At 45.2% G+C, this 24,253-nt stretch overlaps 1 protein-coding gene across 4 annotated transcripts in view; it reads right to left on the bottom strand.

Annotated features, from left to right (window-relative positions):
* C1H3orf52 (chromosome 1 C3orf52 homolog) overlaps positions 1-24,253 on the bottom strand; it is a 167,256-nt gene that overhangs the window by 13,455 nt on the left and 129,548 nt on the right. For all 4 annotated transcript variants that reach the window (XM_066609162.1, XM_066609151.1, XM_066609133.1 and 1 more), the window contains one exon: positions 23,814-23,953. In XM_066609162.1, coding sequence (XP_066465259.1) covers positions 23,814-23,953 — 140 coding nt within the window. The remainder of the gene's footprint in view (positions 1-23,813; positions 23,954-24,253) is intronic.

The raw sequence follows: 24,253 nt of genomic DNA, 5'->3' as shown, positions 1-24,253 counted from the left end.
CAAAAGAATTTGAACTTCTAATAGACAGAGTTCATAGAGTACGTAAACCGAAAACTATTCCAGCAGAAAATCCTAGAAAAAGGATGTTTTAGCTAGACTACATTTTTATCATTTTAAGGAAACCCTAAGAGCCGCATCTCAAGCCACTAACTTACCAGATCATCTTCGCCACATTATACTATTCTCAGATCTATCACCTACAACTCTGTCGAGAAAGAGAGAATTCGCTCAGTAAACAAAAATATTGAGAGTAGAAAAAATGAAATATGAATGGTGTTTTCCTGTAAAACTTTTAGTTGGCAAAAACTGCATCACTCATATAGCTAGTTCCCCAAAAGATGCAGAAAATTTACTTACGAAATGGTCCCTGCTAAGTGAGAATAATCTATATGAAGGTAACCTAGCAACTGCTAAAAAGAGATGTACGTCTCTGACACGAGAATGGAAAAAAAGTATCTCCATACAGATCCAAGAAAAACCCATGAATCGAACATTTCCAAGTATTCCAGTTTTTTTCTATACATTTTATCAATGTGCCTAGATCTCGTGAAAACAAGACTTAAGAATTACAAATTTAACTGCTGAATTGTGCTCCTTAAAATGGTTATTCTATTATCTCTCCTTTTATTCATAACCCCCTCCTCACCATACTTAGCATTCTACAAATTTACCTAGTATTTCTAAGTGGTTCATAAACAACCAGGACTGATGGATGTTCTCCTTTTTCTAATTTTTGTCGTCATTTGTTTTGTTTCAATAGCTTTATTTCTCCAAGTCAGTCTGCTTATCTTGTTTTTTTCTTTTTTGTTTGTGCATTTAGATGGGATAATTATCACATTTCAAATGGGGTGTACACATCTATTATTTTTTCCTCAAGGTTTCCCTCACACAAGTGTTTGCAGAAACGCAGCGTTTTTCAACGCTGCATTTACTGCAGTTTCAACAGCGTTGTCATACATTTTGACAACGTTTTGGCCTGTAAACACAGCCAAGGATGCAGACAAAAAAAGACATCAATATTCATCTAGCTGACGTTGTCTGGTCCCTGCCACCGGAGCTCTCAGCACTTGTCAAGCTGAAGAGGATCTTTTGCTAGTGACGGGGATTACAATCCCCCACCTCCAGCGAGAGATTGCTCTGATTGGCTGAGAGCTGCTGAGTATCAGCTGGCTCCGCCAATCACAGCCAGCGCTGTCGGCTTGACAAGTGCCCGGCAGGCTGCACGGAGCTTCGGAGAGCAGCTGGAGAGTCCCAGACAGCATCAGCTAGGTGAAGATTCCTTGGTAGTGCAGCTAGTGCTGGCGTTTAATGCTGTCAAAAACCTGGTACCAAGTTGTGCCTACTGGCACCCGCCGCCATCAGCTGCTCACCCCTTCAGTGAATACCGTCAGGGGCCGCAGCTCCCCTGCCGGTATTCACTAAGCTGCGCTGCTAGCGGCGCTGATCCCAATGCACACTGCGATGTCAGTGGGCAACCGGGATCCTCCTACCCCCTCCCCCGATGTCTCCTCTTAGGTTCCACGAGAACACGGGGAGGAGTCGTCCGGCAGCACACTGACGTCACAGTGTGCATCAGAATCAGCGCCGAGCAGAGGAGTAGCGGAGCTTTCACAAGGAGGAGGGGGTAAGTATGTTGGTCTCGGGGTGGGGTATGGGGGGCCGCTATTACACTGGGGCCGCTGTGGGGTGTCACTATTACTACTGGGGTACGCTGTGGAATGTCACTATTATACTGGGGGGGCGCTGTGGGATGCCACTATTATCACTGGGTCCGCTGGGGGGGTTACTATTGTCGCTGGGGGGGTGTCACTATTATCGCTGGGGTATGTTTACATGTGGCGGAAATGGGCAAGGCTTTTTCAAAATAGACAGGGTGCATATTTTGATTGCTTTTTTGATGCAAAAAAGCTGCAGAATTTTCCACATAAATTTCCGCTGAGGAAAACCTGCAGCATTTTTACATCCAAAAAGCAGTCAAAATCTGCACGTTGTCTATTTTGATGGAGCCTTGCCTTTTTTAGAATGATGGAGGTAAAATTATATGTCGTGATAAGCCCCGCCCCCTGACATTTGCAATGAATAAGTGGGTTTTGGGTTGCAGTTTGGGCACATGGTCTCTAAAAGGTTCGCCATCACTGTATTAGGACAACTTTATAATGTTAAACAGGCAGCGTTGATAATATGTGGAGACTTCGCATCTCACGGCATGATAGACAGAAATACCCCTCTAACATCCACTAGAATTATGCCTGCCTTGTGGTGCCTTCAAGCTCCAAATGTCTAAACCATCTCAAATACAGTTCCCACCAAACTCTGCCATGGCCCTTTTGAGCATAGATATTGACAAATCCCCTCACAATATGCAAACGGTTATTATACATGCTTTTATAGCCACCAAGATAAGTATAGCACAACATTGGAAATCTTATTCTTCTCCCTCCATGGCAGAGATAATTAGATCTATAAATACCAACTGTTGGTTTGAATAGATGAGTACAAGTGCCTGACAAAAGGAGTAATCTAATTCAGACAACATTGGGAAATATGGTTATCAAGCAACTTAAGCTTAACGCCATCTCACTGTTACCCGTGTTAACACCCTTTATATTAAAAAAGATTGGGATTTTATTACTTTTTTTCAGATTGACTGACTGAGTGACTGATCTGTCATGTTATGTTATATTTTCCCATGCTATGCGATCTTATTTTTTTCTATTCACTGAAAACTGTAACACAGATATTCCAGGGTTTGTTTTTTTGAAATGAAGAGGTGTATTGAAATACATTTTTTCCGCAGATTCTAAAAATAAACTTCAAATTCTGCATCACATCAGGTTTTTTCACAAATCACAAAAATGTGAAAATTACAAAAAATGTAAATTTTTTTTTTGACATTCATATGTGACAACTAGAGATGAGTGAACATGCTAGTTTAGGACAATTACTCGATCGAGCATCGCTTTTTTTGAGTAACTGCCTAAATCGGGCGAAAAGATTAGGGGGGCGCTGGGGGTGAGCGGGGGTTGCAGTGGGGAGTGGGGAGGGAAGAGAGAGGGGTGAGCAGGGGGTTGCGGTAAGGAGTGGGGGGGGGGAAGAGAGAGAGAGAGCTCCCCCCTGCTACCCCCTGCTCCACCCCGCAGCCCCCCGCCATCCCCCCAAATCTTTTTGCCCGAGCAGGCAGTTACTTGAAAAAAGCGATGCTCGATCGAGTAATTGTCCTAAACGAGCACGTTTGCTCATCTCTAGTGGAGAGCAGAGGTATTGTTCCATCTCCATTGCTCCATTTGTAACATGTGAAAATGCAAACATACCTAACATTTACTATTTGGCTTCCCTTAAAATTAACTCTTTTTGGATTTTCTTTGGTGTTCGTCCATACAGTCTCCAACAATAGTCAGCCATCATATGTGTAGTCCACCTTAGTTTCCTGATAAAAGCGTTCACCATTTTGTTTTCGTAAAATCACCAAGATTGTCAGGAAAGTAATTTAGTTGAGCATGAAGAAAGTGAACTTTGATGCTCATGTTGCAACTAGAGATGATTGAGCACTCTCAGTTAAGGCAGTTACTCGAGCGAGCATTGCTCTTCTCAAGTAACTGCATACTGGTCCGAGCAGATTCAGGGGTGGGGTGGCAGGGGGGCGGCGGGTAGCGGGGGGAAGAGTGAGAGAGATCTCTCTTTCACCCCCCCCTTCCCCCCCTTGAATCTGCTCAGACCAGCATGCAGTTACTTGAGAAGAGCGATGCTCACTCGAGTAACCGCCTTAACCGAGGGTGCTCGCTCATCTCTAGTTGCAACCAAACAGTTTATAGGATTCCAAAATCTCGTCAACTAAAATGGTGTAATTTGCAGCCTTCGTGCTCCCCGAAAAGTGTTGTACGACATTTCTGAATGCAGTCCATGCTGCCAGTTCACACTCACCCATGGTTGTCTCAAATATGTTGTAAGCCCTTAATTTTTGTATTTGTGGGCCCATAAAAATTCAGCTTTGATTTTTTAGAAGTGATTGATGGAAACTTAACACCAAGGTACTGAAAGCATTCACTGTCCTTGCTTAAAGCTGTCACGAATTGCTTCATTAAGTCAAGTTTTATGTGTAATGATGGCAACATATTTTCGAGGGATCAACTAGTCGAAGTGAAACAATGTTTTTTCGCCAAGTGTGAAGGTACTTCTGACTGGCCACTGCTTCCGAACCCAATGTTCAAGTCCTTGCTCTGGAGTCCCATTCACAAAAAAAAAACAAGGAAATTTGGTGTAACCTGCTTGTTGGCTGAGCAATATTGCAATCACCTTGAAATCCCCGTACACAGACTATTCATTAATCTAGTACTGCAGAATTTACAGCAGAAATGTAAGGTTTTCATATGCCTCCTTCATAGTTACAGAATGTGGTACTGGAATGGATGGATGGATGTTAGTATTGTGTAATAAAACACCTTTTAAACTGGATTTGCTGGCATCTATGAAGAACCTCCACTCTCCTGGGTTATAATTAACGTTAAAGTATTTCACGCCTTCCTCTGCTTCTCGGTGTCTGTACCAGGAGAATCTCGTATTAGGATACAGTAAATTATTTTCATGAAATCGTGATCCTGAAAACTGTGATGCATCTTTAGGTGAATTCAGATCGCGGAGCAAATCACTCATTTGATGATGGATTCGCTATGGGACACTGGTCTCATGGCAGATGGCATATTGGGATACACAATGTTACACTTATTGGTGCTGGTATGGCCCGAGAGCTTCACTGTGTAGAAGTACTTGCATATATGCTATTTAACCCCTTCACGACCAATGACGTACCGGTACGTCATGGAGCCGCGGGGTATGTATGAAGCGGGGTTGCGTGGCAACCTCTCTTCATACAGTGCGGGCGTCAGCTGTTTATAACAGCTGACAACCGTGGGCAATAGCCGCGAGCGGCCGCACGGCCGATCGCGGCTATTAATCATTTAAATGCCGCTGTCAATTCTGACAGAGGCATTTAAATCCCCCGAACGATGTTCGGGGGTCCAGCGCGGACCCCCGCGGTGAGATCGGGGTAGCCGTGCAGGTGACATGGCAGCCGGGGGGCCTAATGAAAGGCCCCAGGGCTGCCTTAACAGACAGCCTATGAAGCCATCCCCGTGGGGTGGCTTGATAGACTGCCTGTCAAAAAGCAGTATGACGTAATGCTATAGCATTACGTCATACTGCAGGAGCGATCAAAGCATCGCATCTTAAAGTCCCCCAGGGGGACTTCAAAGTAATGTAAAAAAAAATAATCAATGAAGTTTTTTTTAATTGAAAAAAAAAGATGTAAAAGTTTAAATCACCCCCTTTTTGCCATATCTATTATTAAAAAATCTAAATAATAAATTAAAAATATGTATTTGGTATCACCGCGTCCATAAAAGTCCGAACTATCAAAGTAGCACATTATTTTTCCTGCACAGTGAACATCGTCCGAAAAAAAAATAAAGAACGCCAGAAATGCATTTTTTTAGTTACCCTGTCTCCCAGAAAAAAACGCAATAAAAAGCGATCAAAAAGTCGTATGTATTCCAAATTAGCACTATAAATACTACAGGACATTACGCAAAAAATGAGACCTTGCTTAAGAAAAATAAAAAAGTTATCGCGCGCACAAAATGATGGCAGAAAATAATTGAAAAAAATTTAATGTCTTTGAAAAAAAAAGAGAAGTATAGTAAAAAATAAACTATACAAGTTTGGTATCGTAGTAATCGTACTGACCCATAGAATAAAGTTATCATGTCGTTATTGTTGCCATTTGTGCGCCGTAGAAACAAGACGCACTACAAGATGGCGAAATGTCGGTTTTTTTTTCACTTTACTCCACTTAGAATTTTTTAAAAGTTTTTCAGTACATTATATGGTACTTTAAATAGCACCATTGCAAAAAAAAAACTCGTCCCGCAAAAAACAAGCCCTCATACTGTGACGTCGATGGATAAATAAAGGAGTTATGATTTTTTTAAAGGGGGGAGGAAAAAACAAAAATGGAAAAAGAAAAAGGGCCGCGTCATTAAGGGGTTAATAATTTGTTCCAAGATCTTTCCCAGTATAGAAGTCAGGCTCACAGTTCTGTAGTTTTCTGGATCCACCTTCTTCCCTTTTATGAAGATAGGGACAACATTTTCCAATCTTCTAGGACTTGCCCTGTTCTCCAGGAATTTTCAAAGATTATGACGAGTGGTTCAGCAATTACCTCTGCTGCTTCCTTCAGTATCCTAGGACGTAATTCATCCAGACCTGGAGACTTGAATTCATTTAAGTTAGCTAAGTGTTCCATCACCATCTCTCTGTTTATAGATAGCCTGCATTCTTTTATTCCCTGCATAGCACAGGGAAGATTAGTTATGTTACATCTACTTTCTGAGAGAAAACATATACAAAATAGGAATTTAAAAGTTCAGCCTTGTCAACATCTTTTTTAACCAATTCACCATTTTCATCTTTGACTTTTCTTTTGCTTTTGAAATACCCCCTCCCAAATCCTTTATTATTGTTTTTAGCTTCAATTTATTATTAGCTTTTGCTTTTTTAACGCTTGGCATACAATTTCTGATGACTGCATTACATTCTTCTTTGGATATTTCTCCCTCTTTCCATTTGATAAACATATTTTTCTTCCTTTTAAAAAAGGGGGGTAAGCTCTGTGTTCATCCATCCTGCTTTCTTTAAATCCTTCACATTCTTCCTGCTTTTAGGGATTGTTAATGATCTGATGCTTATTGGCTCCATCCAAAACATTCCAGTAATAATAGTGTACTACACTCCAAATTCTAAACCAACTCAGTTCCTATCAAACCTGCTTGAATTATTGAGACTAATAAAGTTGAAATGGTTATCATATGTGGTGACTCCAACTGCATGCTCGACTCGAGCCTTGACAGGAACGCCAATTTCCTTCCAACCCCACTCCCATTAGCCCAACATTCTATATCACATACTTTTAAACACTCCTCCTCCACCACCACCTGGTTGATGCCTGGTGTGAAAAAACGCAACTAATAAGGAGTTTACGCATTACTCGACTCCTCAATTCTTATATAAGAGAATGGTTCATATCTTAGTACCCGCCCCTTTTTTAGCACTGATCATGAGTTCTAATAACCTCTTGATCCCCTGGTCAGACCATAGCCCAATGTCAATCATGTGTAGCTCCTTAATGACTAAGCCTACCAATACCAAAATCTTAAATGAAGACAATGTCCATCTGGTTCAGCCTGTTTCAACCCCCCCCTTATTGGTCCAGAGGAAGGCAAACAAAACAATGAGCCAATTTAGCTAATTTTGAGGTAATAATGGCAGCCAGAGTAATCCCTAGATCAACATTCGAGATCAACCACCCCACTGGTCACCTAATGTCTATATCCTGTAATATCACAGCGCTCTTTAAAGATATCTAGTGCCCTCTTAAACTTCTCTTTGGATTTTGCCATCACCATGTCCTCAGGCAGAGAGTTCCACATTCTCACTGCTCTTACAGTAGAGAACCCCTTTCTGTGTTGGTGATGAAATCTGCTTTCTTCTAGACATAAAGGATGCCCTCTTGTTACCGTCGCAGTCCTGGGTATAAACAGATCATGGGAGAGATCTTTGTATTGTCCCCTAATGTATTTATACATAGTTATTTGATCGCCCTTAGCAGTCTTTTTCCAGGGTAAATAATCCCAATATTGATAGCCTCTCTATGTATTTCAGTCCCCCCATTCCATTTATTAATTTAGTTGCCCTTCTTTGAAACCTCTCAAGCAGTGGAACATCTTTCCTGAGCACAGGTCTCTAGAACTGTACACAGTATTCTATGTACTCACTGACATATGACAAATGACTCACTCCTGACATACGTATAGGTTTTAGCCTGAATGACTACACAACTAGATGAATATTTTAGAATAATATTCCTTCTGTCTCCTGCCCTATTTCACTATGGAAAGCACATAAGGCAGTGCTCAGAGGCTACTTCATCCAACTAGCAGCCTGACTTAAAGGGGTTGTCCCGCGGCAAAATTGTAAATTTTTTCTCTGCCCAGTCCCCCTCCTAAAGCAAACATGATAATCTACTCATGGAAAGCGATTTTAAAGAGAGTTTCTACTCACCGTTGGATCATTTAGTGAAGTTATAAAAATTCTTCTTCCAAGATGGCCGCCATCATTTCCCAAGGTGCACCGCTGGTTTTCTCCCATGGTGCACTGCGGGTCTTCTCCCATGGTGCACCGTGGATGTTCTTCCCAAGTCTGAGCTCCACTACCGATTACAGCCACCTCATTGGCTGATCGGCGCCATGTGATGGGGCGGAGCTACGCGATGGCGCTGAGAAGGGGGAGGAGCCAGGACGCAGCTCGTGAGCAAGGACCTTCCAGAAGGGGATTCCTGTCTGCGCAAGCGCGACTGTTCCGGCGACCAGAGAAGCAGTTTGCTCGTCGCCATGGAGAGGGGGATGCCAGCACCAGGAGGGGGTAAGTGTATAACTTCTGTATGGCCAATATTTAATGCACGATGTATATTACAAAGTGCATTAATATGGCCATACAGAAGTACATAACCCCACTTGCTGTCGCGGGACAACCCCTTTAAATGAGAATGCTTCTCACTACAGTTGGAGTTGGAACAAAAGGTTTTATGGCTAGAAATGGAGGCCAAGAATGGGCCATAGAAAAACAACCTTCAAGCACTCTCTCGGGTCAGCAGAACCAAATTAGAACTGTGCCTTACAAAGATTATTGAACAGAAAATTTGATGGTCCAGTCAACGTTGCTATATACTGAATAATAAGCCATCCACACCTCTGGCCCGTAGACTCAAGAAAAACCCTGCAACAAGCTTTTTCAGCTTTCTCAATGCTTCCTAAATGAAAAAACAGACTCATTAGATAAGCAAAATTATCACCACATTTCCCAGCTGCTAATTATTAATAGAGACCAGGCCATGTTTGTTCCGGGTCATCAAGCCTCAGATAATATATGCAGTATTACTCATCTTACACATATCTGTCAGTCCCAGAGCATATCTGTCATGTTGCTCTCTCTGGATGTAAACAAGCCCTTTGACACACAAAAAAATTGTATGTATCTGTTCTCAGAGCTTGAGCACTGGAAGTTCTTTACATCGCTAAAAGTACTATATACATCCCATAAAGCTTTTGTCTGCTACAAGGGTTTTAGTTCAGACACCATAACAATTCACAGAGGCACTTTGCAGGGATGCCCTTTATCCCTTCTACTCTTCATTTTAGCCATGGAACCCCTTGTAATCAAAATCTACAATATGCCAGATATTAAAGGAATTCAGTGTCAGGACTGGAACCTGGAACCTCCTGCACTCCAAGCTGTAGCGCTTCCTATTGAGCCATGCAGCCTGTTGAACAGCTTCCCTGCTGAACTTGATCCAAATTCTTGCTCCTCCTTACAGAGCTCCTGAAGTGGATCCACCCTGCCTTGGATTAGGGAGACTCTATATACCTGCCTGGTTCCTCCCCTCCTTGTGTGTTCTGCTACACGGGATTCGATGCAGATACCATAACAATTCACCAAAGTAACTTGGCAGTGATGCTCTTTATCACCTCTACTCTTCATTTTAGCGATGGAACCTTGTAATAAAAATTCACAATAACGCAGATATTAAGGGATTTGAGTGTCAGGACTCAGACCGGGAACTTCCTGCACTCCAAGCAGTAGTCCTTGCTATTAAGCCATGCAGCCGGTTGAACAGCTGCCCTGCTGAACCTGTTTGAAATATTTGCTCCTGCTTACATAGCTACTGAAGTGGCTCCACCCTGCTTTGATTAGGGATACCATATAAACCTGCCTGGTTCATCCCCTCCTTGCGAGTTTATTGTGCCTTGTGCCCTTACCCAAGCTACCTCTTCGTCTTTTGCTTCCTTGCCCAATTGATCATCAATTTGTCTACCAGACCCTGGCTATTCCTCTCGACTATGCTCCTGCTGAAATCCTCTGTGCTGTATTATCATTACAATGTACCAGACCCCAGCTGCCTCCTTGACCATGTTTCCCACCAGTGGTGGTTGCAACAAGGGACTCCAATCCTGCGCCTGATAGTGATTGCATCGGTTTATCACAAGATCTGTATGTTTGTGGAAGATATCATAGTAATGGTGTTCTCGCCTTTCCCCACATCAAAATCCCTAATCCACTGGCAGAACTGTTCAGGTTCGGGTCTATCTCTGGACTGAATATCAATAACGCAAAATCAAAAGCCTTTAATCTCATCCTACCGCTAAGACTAACTAATTCTTACGCATCTCCATATACCCAAAGTTATATTCCCCTCCTTCATAAGCTCAAGCTGCTCCTAGAAAGCTAGAACCACTACTATATCTCTTGGATAGGAAGAGTAAATTCTTTGAAGATGACACTCCTTCCTAAACTCCTATATTTCTTTAGAACTCTTCTACTTCATGTGCCAGGTCACATTTTGAAAACATTTCAACAAATGTCCCTTCATTATATTATTTTATATTTATCAGTTAGCTCTTCTCCACACTATTAATAATGCTCGGCTCTGGCTGTCCTTAGAGGCAACCAAAGTCTACCCACTCACTATAGATTCAATTCCTTGGACCCCACCAATACATGGACACACTATCACCAGCCCTTTTACAAAACACTCCCTTAAGATCTGGGACTCCATTAAATACTAGAATCATAGAATGGTAGAGTTGGAAGGAGCCTTCAGTGTCATCTTGTCCAACCCCCTGCTCAGTGCAGGATTCACGAAATCATCCTAAATAGATATTTGTCCAGCCTCTGTTTGAACACTTCCACTGAATGACAACTCACCACCTTGCATGGTAACTTGTTCCACTCATTGACTACCCTCACTGTTAAAAAGTTTTTTCTAATATCTAATTTGTGTCTCCTCCCTTTCCGTTTCATCCCATTGCTTCTACTCTTTCCTTGTGCAAATTAGAATTCTCTGCAGATGCCTCTGCACTGTGACAGCCCTTCAGATATTTGTAGACAGCTATTAAGTCTTCTATCAGCCTTCCTTTTTGCAAGCTAAACATTCCCAGATCCTTTAACTGTTCCTCATAGGACATGATTTGCAGACCACTCACCATCTTGGTAACTCTTCTCTGAACTTGCTCCAGTTTGTTGATGTCTTTTTTAAAGTGGGGTGCCCAGAACTGGACAAAGTATTCCAGATGAGGTCTGACTAAGGAAGAGTAGAGGGGATAATTACGTCACGTGATCTAGACACCATGCTTCTATTAATACATCCCAGAATTGTGTTTGCCTTTTTGGCTGCTGCATTACATTGTTGTCTCATCTTCAGTCTATGATCTATTAGTATAACCAAGTCTTTTTCACATGTGCTGCTGCTTAGCCCAATTCCTCCCATTCTGTATGTGATTTTTTTCATTTTTCTTGCCCAGATGTATGACTTTGCATTTCTCCTTGTTAAATACCATTCTGTTAGTCGCCGCCCACTGTTCAAGCTTTTCTACATATTTTTGAATATTCTCTCTCTCTTCCCTAGTGTTAGCTAGGCCTCCTAGCTTTGTGTCTTCGGCAAATTTGATCAGGTTCCCATCAATTCCCTCCTCCAAATCATTTATAAAAATGTTGAACAACACTGAGCCTAGGACAGAGCCTTGTGTTACCCCACTTGATACATTCTTCCACTTGGATGTGCAGTCATTTATGACTACTCTTTGAGTACGATCACTCATTCAGTTGTGAATTCACCTAACAGTTGCCTTGTCAATCCCATATTTGGTCATTTTTTCAATAAGTGTGGTATGAGATACTTTGTCAAATGCTTTACTAAAGTCAAGATATACAATATCCACTGCATATCCCTGATCAACCCAGACAGTGATTCTGTCATAGAAGGAAAATAGATTCATCTGGCATGACTTGTTAATGACTTCTTACACACCCATGCTGACTCTGGTTAATTAATTTATTTTTATCCAAGTACTTGCATACATGCCATTTGATAATTTGTTCAAAGTTATTTCCCGGTATAAAAGTCAGGTTCACAGGCCTATAGTTTCCTGGATTCATCTTCTTCCCTTTCTTGAAGATAGGGACAACATTTGCCATTTTCCAATCTTCTGGGACCTCTCCTGTTCTCCATGAACTTCCAAAGATTATGGCAGGTGGTTCAGCAATTACCTCCGCTGCTCCCTTTATTATCCTAGGATGCAATTCATCTGAACCTAGCTAAGTGTTCCCTCACCATCTCTCTGCATTCTTTTTTCCCCCAATAGCACTGGGAAGATCAGTTGATTTTACATCTTTCTGAGAGAAAACAGATACTAAATAGGAATTTAAAAGTTCAGCCTTCTTAACATCATTATTAACCAATTAATCATTTTCATCTTGTAAGCATCTAATAACATCTTTGACTTTTCTTTTGCTTTTGACATCCCCCCCCCCCCCCCCCCAAATCCTTTTTTATTGCTTTTGGCCAGTGTTTAAAGCCTCAATTCATTATTAGCTTTTCTGACACTTGCCCTACAGTTTCTGCAGACTGCATTATATTCTTCTTTAGATATTTCCCCCTCTTTCCATTTGATAAATATATTTTTCTTCGTTTTTAACATGTGTGCAAGTTCCGTGTTCATCCATCCTGGTTTCTTTAAATGCTTTCCATTCTTCCTTCTTTTAGGGATTGTTAACGATTGTGCTTTGAGAATGTCATTTCACAATATTTCCCAACCTTCTTGGACATCTCTGTCCTTAAGAACATGCATTGGATTCTTCCTACCCTCTTTCTGAGTTCATTAAAATCTGCCTTCCTGAAATCCAACCTTGAGGTCTAAGTTTTATCACGTCTTCCTCCTGTTTTTTTCCAGAATTCAAGGATAACATGATCACTGCCTCCTAAGGTCCCAGTTACCCTGTATATTTTTACCTGGCCTTTCACTTCCCTTTCCATAATGTTCTAGTTTGAAGCTCTCCTAATGAGTGAAGAAAGGCGCCCACCAAATATGTGCTTACTTGTTTTTGTAAGATGCAACCCATCTCTAGCAAGCAGTCCATCATATAGGCAATTTACTCCATGGTTAGCAATCCAAATCTTTGCTGACAGCACCATCGACGTAACAAGTTGTTCACCTCTAGAATCCTGTTCCATCTTCTTATTCCATGGCCATCCACTAGGAGGATGGATGAGAAGACCACCTGTGCTCCTAGTTCCTTCACCTTCTTTCCGAGGTCTTCAAAGTCTATGCAGATAGTTCCAAGGTCTTTTTTGCTCTGGAAACCTAAGCTCTCCCTATTTACTTCTCCTGCTATTTCTATGAAACCCGTTATTCTCTCCAGGCAATGATTCACCTCAATTCTTTAAAGCCTGGACCGACAATGGTCTCACTAAATATATCACTTGCTTTCAGGACAGGATGCTACCACGTTTCCCATGCTCCAGAGAATAATCTGCCATCCTCTGAAATTATACGATACCTACAATTAAAACACTGTATGTCCTTTTCTCTTAAAAATACAAAATCCCCTTTGATTTTAAGCCTTTTTGAATCCTATTGCCTCAAGTACCCACATGCCAAGGGCCTTATCTCACAAAGATATACTTTATACTTGTTTATTCATCATATTGTATACAATTAACATATGTATCATGCTGGGAAAAAGATATAGGTAGTGCCCTTTCAAATAGTATAAAGTATGGAAGAGCAGCACTCCAGGGATTTTCAATGAAGTAAAAATCTTTATTTCCCCACAGAAACAACGTTTCAACTCTCTACTGAGAGTCTTTGTCAAGTCCTAATACATACATGTACACGCCCACTTTAAATACCCCCCATGGCTCCACCTTCACCAATCACAATTCCCGTTACACAATACATTTAAAAACAATGCATTAACATTGGGTGTATACATCTCCTACCCCAGGTGCAGAATATATAATCACAAGAAGAGTGTGCGTGTCATGCTGAGCGTCTCTTCCTCCGTTGCCGGTCCGGTCGCAGCCCTCCTACGTCAGCACTCCCGCTAAGGATCTCGCGAGATGACTATGGAATTCCCCACTAAGACGTCACAGTCGTCTGTTGGAGCCCTCCCGCTGGGGATCTCGCGAGACTACCGCGGGATTCCTCTTCATAATGTCACAATCAGCTGTTCAAAGCGAAACATACATGGCAAGGAGCCCGCTGCGATCATCACCTGCCTTAACCCAGTACGTTACCGATAACCCACACATGTTGTCGGCACCGTACTGTATGCGCATGCGCATCCAACCTGTTCATGGTATATATCCATAATATTAAAACGCACATCACTGATGGAGCCCAATCGCATTACACATCAGACATATCTAACTGCTACTGAAGTCTATTTAAGGACACTACCACATGCCTCTAACTCAGAAGCGACATAGATCTATTGCAACGAGAGCGCGTCGCAAATAGAGCATAAATAAATTATGTGACCAACTTCCCGCATGCAAATGGAAATGCGGCTGTTCAGGTCCAAAAACAAAGATTACTACAGCATCCATTCAAAAATGCTGCAATGCATACCAGGTTAATAGCCAGATCATCTAGAGAGGAATACTATGTACTATTAACATCACCTTTGTTCCAAAACATAAGAATATTGTCCAAGATTAATAAACCATATCATATCCATTCACCACACATAGTTACCGTCTCTAGATCACATTTGACAGCTGAAGGACAGAGGTATAACCAGTCCGAAAAAGCACGACACCACACAGTTATTTCAAATGCTCAATTATATATTTTATTAATTTAATCAATTTAATCTTTTATAACGCACGGGATAGGCAGGTAGTGCCCTTTCAGATGAGGACTGGACCTGGATCTGAAAACCTACCAATAGGAATGCCCATAACATACTAAGGCTGGAAACATTGTTTAAAGTTTTACTATATTGGTACTTAGTTCCCACCCAAATAGCTCATGCAGTGCCAAGCTACTCCCCAATCTTCTTTCACGGTTGTTCATCCCCAGGTAACACACTTCACATTTGGTGGTCCTGTCCTAGGGTTTAGAGACTCTGGATCAGAGTCTACTCATTAATATACACAATAATCAACTGCAATATACATAAGAATCCCTGGGAGGCCATATTGAATAAGCATATTGAGAACCTATACTCAAGTATCTTTATTCTTCCTAGATACAAAAGAAATCATCGCCCTATTTGTGGAAAAAGGCTTCCCTGGATTTCTTGGTAGTAAAATGCCGAATGGATTGGTATTTAATAGAGATGAGCGAACACCAAAATGTTCGGGTGTTCGTTATTCGGAACGAACTTCCCGCGATGCTCGAGGGTTCCTTTCGAACAACGAACCCCATTGAAGTCAATGGGCGACCAGAGCATTTTTGTATTTCGCCGATGCTCGCTAAGGTTTTCATGTGTGAAAATCTGGGCAATTCAAGAAAGTGATGGGAATGACACAGAAACGGATAGGGCAGGCGAGGGGCTACATGTTGGGCTGCATCTCAAGTTCACAGGTCCCACTATTAAGCCACAATACCGGCAAGAGTGGGCCCCCCCCCCTCCCAACAACTTTTACTTCTGAAAAGCCCTCATTAGCATGGCATACCTTTGCTAAGCACCACACTAGCTACAACAAAGCACAATCACTGCCTGGATGACACTCCGCTGCCACTTCTCCTGGGTTACATGCTGACCAACCGCCCCCCCTCCCCCCCACAGCGCACACCAAAGTGTCCCTGCGCAGCCTTCAGCTGCCCTCATGCCACGCCACACTCATGTCTATTTAGAAGTGCGTCTGCCATGAGGAGGAACCGCAGGCACACACTGCAGAGGGTTGGCATGGCTAGGCAGCGGCCCTCTTTAAAAGGGGCGGGGCGATAGCCCACAATGCTGTACAGAAGCAATGAGAAATAGAATCCTGTGCCACCGCCATCAGGAGCTGCACACGTGGGCATAGCAATGGGGAACCTATGTGCCACACACTATTCATTCTGTCAAGGTGTCTGCATGCCCCAGTCAGACTGGTAATATGTACCTTAACAGTAACCGCGTTGGTGGTAATGTGGTGGTGACTGAGGACCTAGTAGCACGGTTGTATTTTGTTGGTTTTCGGAATGCGGCCAGGATTAAGTGGGCCGTGGCGGGGGGATGGTGTGGGGGCTCTCGTTGTGTCGGTAAAGGTGAAATTCTTGGACTGCCACCAGACGAACCAATGCAAAGACATTTGCCAAGAATGTTTTCCCCGTTGGAGGAGGAGGGGGATGTTTTTGAGGCACTACGTGTCCTCTCCACGTGTCCGTGGTTATATGCACCTTTACAGTAACCGCGTTGGTGGTAATGTGGTGGTGACTGCGGACCTAGTAGCACGGTTGTATTTTGTTGGTTTTCGGAATGCGGCCAGGATTAAGTGGGCCGTGGCGGGGGGATGGTGTGGGGGCTCTCGTTGTGTCGGTAAAGGTGAAATTCTTGGACTGCCACCAGACGAACCAATGCAAAGACATTTGCCAAGAATGTTTTCCCTGTTGGAGGAGGAGGGGGATGTTTTTGAGGCACTACGTGTCCTCTCCACGTGTCCGTGGTTATATGCACCTTTACAGTAACCGCGTTGGTGGTAATGTGGTGGTGACTGCGGACCTAGTAGCACGGTTGTATTTTGTTGGTTTTCGGAATGCGGCCAGGATTAAGTGGGCCGTGGCGGGGGGATGGTGTGGGGGCTCTCGTTGTGTCGGTAAAGGTGAAATTCTTGGACTGCCACCAGACGAACCAATGCAAAGACATTTGCCAAGAATGTTTTCCCTGTTGGAGGAGGAGGGGGATGTTTTTGAGGCACTACGTGTCCTCTCCACGTGTCCGTGGTTATATGCACCTTTACAGTAACCGCGTTGGTGGGAAATGGCCTCGCCGCCATCATGTCTTTGGGAAGCCTCTGTTTCCACACCCCAGAGACATACCATTAGCAGTGGTATAGGCAGAGGCCAGAATTCGTAACATTTCAGCCGTAGCATTAGGACAGGCCCCACTAACATATCACTAGCAGCAGTATAGCGGGAGCGCAGTCTTCGTTCCATGTCAGCAATAGTAGCACTCAAGACAGGCCCCAGTAACAATTCCGAAGCAGCAGTATAGCGGGAGCGCAGTCTTCGTTCCATGTCAGCAATAGTAGCACTCAAGACAGGCCCCAGTAACAATTCCGAAGCAGCAGTATAGCGGGAGCGCAGTCTTCGTTCCATGTCAGCAATAGTAGCACTCAAGACAGGCCCCAGTAACAATTCCGAAGCAGCAGTATAGCGGGAGCGCAGTCTTCGTTCCATGTCAGCAATAGTAGCACTCAAGACAGGCCCCAGTAACAATTCCGAAGCAGCAGTATAGCGGGAGCGCAGTCTTCGTTCCATGTCAGCAATAGTAGCACTCAAGACAGGCCCCAGTAACAATTCCGAAGCAGCAGTATAGCGGGAGCGCAGTCTTAGTTCCATTTCAGTAGCCTTAGTATAGCCAAGGCCCAAGTTACATTTATGTAGCTAAAGTGTAGGCCAACCCCACACACCTTTCTGTACCATGAGTGCAGGCGAAGAACATACAAATTGCTATGATTACACTGTAGGTGAGGGCCCCAAAAATTTGGTGTACCAACAGTACTAATGTACCTCAGTAAAAATTGGCCATGCCCAACCAAGATGGCAGGTGAATCGCTTTGGTTAATGTGGCTTAAGTGGTAACTAGGCCTGGAGGCAGCCCAGTGTAACGAAAAATTGGTTCAAGTTAAAGTTCCAACGCTTTTAAGCGCATTGAAACTTATATAAAAAATTGTTCAGAAAAATTATTTGAGTGAGCCTTGTGGCCCTAAGAAAAATTGCCCGTTCAGCGTGATTACGTGAGGTTTCAGGAGGAGGAGCAGGAGGAGGAGGAGGAATATTAGACACAGATTGATGAAGCAGAAATGTCCCCGTTTTGGATGGTGAGAGAGAACGTAGCTTCCATCCGCGGGTGCAGCCTACGTATTGCTTACGTATTGCTGCTGTCCGCTGGTGGAGAACAGAAGTCTGGGGAAATCCAGCCTTTGTTCATCTTGATGAGTGTTAGCCTGTCGGCACTGTCGGTTGACAAGCGGCTACGCTTATCTGTGATGATTCCCCCAGCCGCACTAAACACCCTCTCCGACAAGACGCTAGCCGCAGGACAAGCAAGCACCTCCAGGGCATACAGCGCTAGTTCAGGCCACGTGTCCAGCTTCGACACCCAGTAGCTGTAGGTGGCAGAGGCGTCACGGAGAACGGTCGTGCGATCCGCTACGTACTCCCTCACCATCCTTTTACAGTGCTCCCGCCGACTCAGCCGTGACTGGGGAGCGGTGATACAGTCTTGGTGGGGAGCCATAAAGCTGGCCAGGCCCTTAAAGACTGTTGCACTGCCTGGGATGTACATGCTGCTCGATCTACGCACATCCCCTGCTACCTTGCCCTCGGTACTGCGCCTTCTGCCACTAGCGCTGTCGGCTGGGAATTTTACCATCAGCTTGTCCGCAAGGGTCCTGTGGTATAGCAACACTCTCGAACCCCTTTCCTCTTCGGGAATCAGAGTGGGCAGGTTCTCCTTATACCGTGGATCGAGCAGTGTGTACACCCAGTAATCCGTCGTGGCCAGAATGCGTGCAACGCGAGGGTCACGAGAAAGGCATCCTAACATGAAGTCAGCCATGTGTGCCAGGGTACCTGTACGCAACACATGGCTGTCTTCACTAGGAAGATCACTTTCAGGATCCTCCTCCTCCTCCTCCTCCTCCTCAGGCCATACACGCTGAAAGGATGACAGGCAATCAGCCGGTGTACCGTCAGCAGCGGCCCAAGCTGTCTCTTCCCCCTCCTCCTCATCCTCCTCATGCTCCTCCTCCTCCTCCTGTACGCGCTGAGAAATAGACAGGAGGGTGCCCTGACTATCCAGCGGCATACTGTCTTCCCCCGCCCCCGTTTCCGAGCGCAAAGCAGCTGCCTTTATGGTTTGCAGGGAATTTCTCAAGATGCATAGCAGAGGAATGGTGACGCTAATGATTGTAGCATCGCCGCTCACCACCTGGGTAGACTCCTCAAAATTACCAAGGACATGGCAGATGTCTGCCAACCAGGCCCACTCTTCTGAAAGGAATTGAGGAGGCTGACTCCCACTGCGCCGCCCATGTTGGAGTTGGTATTCGACTATAGCTCTACGTTGTTCATAGAGCCTGGCCAACATGTGGAGCGTAGAGTTCCACCGTGTGGGCACGTCGCACAGCAGTCGGTGCACTGGCAGCTTAAAGTGATGTTGCAGGGTGCGCAGGGTGGCAGCGTCCGTGTGGGACTTGCGAAAATGTGCGCAGAGCCGGCGCGCCTTTACGAGCAGGTCTGACAAGCGTGGGTAGCTTTTCAGAAAGCGCTGAACCACCAAATTAAAGACGTGGGCCAGGCATGGCACGTGCGTGAGGCTGCCGAGCTGCAGAGCCGCCACCAGGTTACGGCCGTTGTCACACACGACCATGCCCGGTTGGAGGCTCAGCGGCGCAAGCCAGCGGTCGGTCTGCTCTGTCAGACCCTGCAGCAGTTCGTGGGCCGTGTGCCTCTTATCGCCTAAGCTGAGTAGTTTCAGCACGGCCTGCTGACGCTTGCCCACCGCTGTGCTGCCACACCGCGCGACACCGACTGCTGGCGACATGCTGCTGCTAACACATCTTGATTGCGAGACAGAGGAGGAGGAGGAGGAGGAGGGTGCTTTAGTGGAGGAAGCATACACCTCCGCAGATACCACCACAGAGCTGGGGCCCGCAATTCTGGGGGTGGGTAGGACGTGAGCGGTCCCGGGCTCTGACTCTGTCCCAGCCTCCACTAAATTCACCCAATGTGCCGTCAGGGAGATGTAGTGGCCCTGCCCGCCTGTGCTTGTCCACGTGTCCGTAGTTAAGTGGACCGTGGCAGTAACCGCATTGGTGAGGGCGCGTACAATGTTGCGGGAGACGTGGTCGTGCAGGGCTGGGACGGCACATCGGGAAAAGTAGTGGCGACTGGGAACTGAGTAGCGCGGGGCCGCCGCCTCCATGATACTTTTGAAGGACTCCGTTTCCACAACCCTATACGGCAGCATCTCAAGGCTGATGAATTTTGCTATGCGGACGGTTAACGTTTGAGCGTGCGGGTGCGTGGCGGCGTACTTGCGCTTGCGCTCCAACAGTTGCGCAAGCGACGGCTGGACGGTGCGCTGAGCTACACTGCTGGATGGGGCCGAAGACAGCGGAGGTGAGGGTGTGGGTGCAGGCCAGGAGACGGTAGTGCCTGTGTCCTGAGAGGGGGGTTGCATCTCAGTGGCAGGTTGGGGCACAGGGGGAGAGGCAGGGGTGCAAACCGGAGGCGCTGAACGGCCTTCGTCCCACCTTGCGGGGTGCTTGGCCATCATATGTCTGCGCATGGTGGTGGTGGTGAGGTTGTTGGTGTTGGCTCCCCGGCTGAGCTTTGCGCGACAAAGGTTGCACACCACTGTTCGTCGGTCGTCAGGCGTCTCTGTGAAAAACTGCCAGACCTTAGAGCACCTCGGCCTCTGCAGGGTGGCATGGCGCGAGGGGGCCCTTTGGGAAACAGTTGGTGGATTATTCGGTCTGGCCCTGCCTCTACCCCTGGCCACCGCACTGCCTCTTGCAACCTGCCCTGCTGATGCCCTTGACTCCCCCTCTGAAGACCTGTCCTCCTGAGTAAGCGTTGCACACCAGGTGGGGTCAGTCACCTCATCGTCCTGCTGCTCTTCCTCCGAATCCTCTGTGCGCTGCTCCCTCGGACTTACTGCCCTTACTACTACCTCACTGCAAGACAACTGTGTCTGATCGTCATCGTCCTCCTCACCCACAGAAAGTTGTTGAGACAGTTGGCGGAAGTCCCCAGCCTCTTCCCCCGGACCCCGGGAACTTTCGAATGGTTGGGCATCAGTGACGATAAACTCCTCTGGTGGGAGAGGAACCGCTGCTGCCCAATCTAAGCAGGGGCCCGAGAACAGTTCCTGGGAGTGCTCCCGCTCCTGAGCAGGTGTTATTGTAGTGGAGTGAGGAGGCTGGGAGGAAGGAGGAGCAGCAGACAGAGGATTCGGATTGGCAGCAGTGGACGGCGCAGAACTGCGGGTAGACGATAGGTTGCTCGAAGCACTTTCTGCCATCCAGGACAGGACCTGCTCACACTGCTCATTTTCTAATAACCGTCTCCCGCGTGGACCCATTAATTGGGCGATGAATGTGGGGACGCCAGAAACGTGCCTCTCTCCTAATCGCGCAGCAGTCGGCTGCGACACACCTGGATCAGGAGCTTGGCCTGTGCCCACACCCTGACTTGGCCCTCCGCGTCCTCGGCCGCGTCCACGTCCTCTAGGCCTACCCCTACCCCTCAGCATGCTGTATTACCAGTGATTTGATTTCACAGGCAGGAAATAAATTGGCGCAAGACTGCAGGCCAAATATAATTTTTTCCCTTTTTTGAAAACGAAAGGCCCCACTGCCTCTAGTGAATGAATAATCTAAGTTTAATAACTGTGCTGTGTCCCTGCTAATGTGTCACAGAACGTGAGGGTAGCAGAGTTATTAACTGTGGCAGAGCAGGTATTTTTTTTCCCAATTAAGGAAAGCAAATGGCGAAGCCAGGAGTAAAACGTAGCTGGGTGCGTATGATTTTTAAAGGTGTCACACGCAGCCGACACGTGTCCACCGCCCTTAGGACGGACAGAGGCCGGACAAATAGAATTATTTTCCGTTTTTTGGCACCAAAAGGCAGCACTGCGTATATTCTATGAACATGAGAAGTTTAATAACTGTGCTGTGTCCCTGCTAATGTGTCACAGAACGTGAGGGTAGCAGAGTTATTAACTGTGGCAGAGCAGGTATTTTTTTTCCCAATTAAGGAAAGCAAATGGCGAAGCCAGGAGTAAAACGTAGCTGGGTGCGTATGATTTTTAAAGGTGTCACACGCAGCCGACACGTGTCCACCGCCCTTAGGACGGACAGAGGCCGGACAAATAGAATTATTTTCCGTTTTTTGGCACCAAAAGGCAGCACTGCGTATATTCTATGAACATGAGAAGTTTAATAACTGTGCTGTGTGCCTGCTAATGTGTCACAGAACGTGAGGGTAGCAGAGTTATTAACTGTGGCAGAGCAGGTATTTTTTTTCCCAATTAAGGAAAGCAAATGGCGAAGCCAGGAGTAAAACGTAGCTGGGTGCGTATGATTTTTAAAGGTGTCACACGCAGCCGACACGTGTCCACCGCCCTTAGGACGGACAGAGGCCGGACAAATAGAATTATTTTCACTTGTTTTACAAGCAAAAGGCAGCACTGCGTATATTCTATGAATAATAACTGTGTTGTGGCCCTGCCTATACAATTCTTTCCCTGCAGTATCAATGGAGGGTGCAATGCTCTGCAGAAGCGATTTTGAGAAGCAAAAAAAAATGCAGCACAGCTAACAGCAGCCTGGACAGTACTGCACACGGATAAATATGGCCCTAGAAAGGACCGTTGAGGTTCTTGAAGGCTACACTCACTCCTAACACTCTCCCTGCCTATGCAGCACTTCTGTCCCTAATGCCAGGTGCAACGGTCTGCAGAGGCGATTTTGAGGAAAAAAAAATTGCCACTGCTAACAGCAGCCAACACACAGCTATCAGTGGCCCTAATAAGGACCTTTGGGGGGTCTTGAAGCCTACACTAACTACCAATTCTTTCCCTACAGCAGCTCCGGTACAAACAGCACTGTCCCTCATCTAACTCACACGGCATCTGAGGCGAACCGCGGGAGGGGCCGACTTTTATGTTCGGGTGACACCTGATCTTCCCAGCCACTCACAGCAGGGGGGTGGTATAGGGCTTGAACGTCACAGGGGGAAGTTGTAATGCCTTCCCTGTCTTTCAATTGGCCAGAAAAGCGCGCTAACGTCTCAGGGAAGGAAGTGAAAATAACCAGAACACCGCATGGTGTTCGTTACGAATAACGAACATCCCGAACACCCTAATATTCGCACGAATATCAAGCTCGGAAGAACACGTTCGCTCATCTCTAGTATTTAATAAAAAATTGACATCAATAGTCGAAGATAGACACAAAGGTTTTTAGAAAATTTGGACTGCATAGATAAACTATGCCTTTCCTTCCCAAAATAGTGGTCCCCTAAACACTGTATAAGTTGCCATTTAAAAACACAACCACATAGCCTTGTACTCATTCTCCAGACACTAACCAACCCCTCAAGACAGGACACTTATGGAATTTTCATTTTACTAATTTCCTATACTGTTTGATTACACATTATGTTGTACTTAGCATATACCTCTTTATTATAAATCTCAAAATGTAATAACAATTTTTGCTAAAAAAAAGAAAGAGGACTTGTACTTTCACTTCAGAGCACTCCAGCTCCGTCGGCCGTTTTTTCAGCTTCTTCCAGCAGCTAAAGATGCTGTATATATTCCCAGAGAGCACCATATGGGACCATCTTCAGCTGCCAGACGGAGCCGATAATGGCCCATGCAGCAGAAGCGCTCTGAAGTGAAAGTGCAGGTACTCTTTAAAGGGATTTTCCTATTGCTTAAAATTGCTTCACAATCTTTACCATTGTTCAGGTTATACTTGGAGCTGTAGTTTCACATAGTAAAAATGTCTACAACACACGATAGATTACTAATAATGCCTTCAAAAAGACCACTCCCATTTCTGTAGAGACTTGCAGCTCAAGTATCACCCTGTGAAAGGCTGTTCTAGATTCACATCTCTGGAACTTTACGCCTCAGATTATTGATGCCTGCTATATTGCGATGATTACATTTGTTAAATGCATTTAGTTTTGTATCTGACATACCCGTTCCTGAAACAATGTTTCATTCTTAATCCACAAATCCCAGAGATAGGGGTTAGTTACACTGACAAATCCTATGTAACTGCATGTGCCATTTGATGAAAGGTTGGTCAAATTGTGTTCATCTTCATCAATATAAACATCTGTAAAGAAACAAAAGATTATATGAAACCTGGCTATATCTTGTACTAATATGACTACTTTGGAGTCTAGTTTACATTACAAAATACTTTAAATTTAAAAACAAATTAGCAAATGTAATAACCCGCTTTCAGTTTGTGTGGTTAAAATTAAAATACTGTGGGATGCATGAGAGGTGCATAATAGAGATGAGTGAGCATGTTCGTCCGAGCTTGAAAGTACTCGAAAGTACTCATTACTCGAGTGAGTACCACGCAATGCTCGGGTGCCCAAGAAAATTTCACCCTCTCCTGCCCACATGT

This window comes from Eleutherodactylus coqui, chromosome 1, assembly GCF_035609145.1.
Source record: "Eleutherodactylus coqui strain aEleCoq1 chromosome 1, aEleCoq1.hap1, whole genome shotgun sequence".
NCBI lineage: Eukaryota > Metazoa > Chordata > Amphibia > Anura > Eleutherodactylidae > Eleutherodactylus > Eleutherodactylus coqui.
This window is presented reverse-complemented; position numbering and strand designations above follow the sequence as displayed.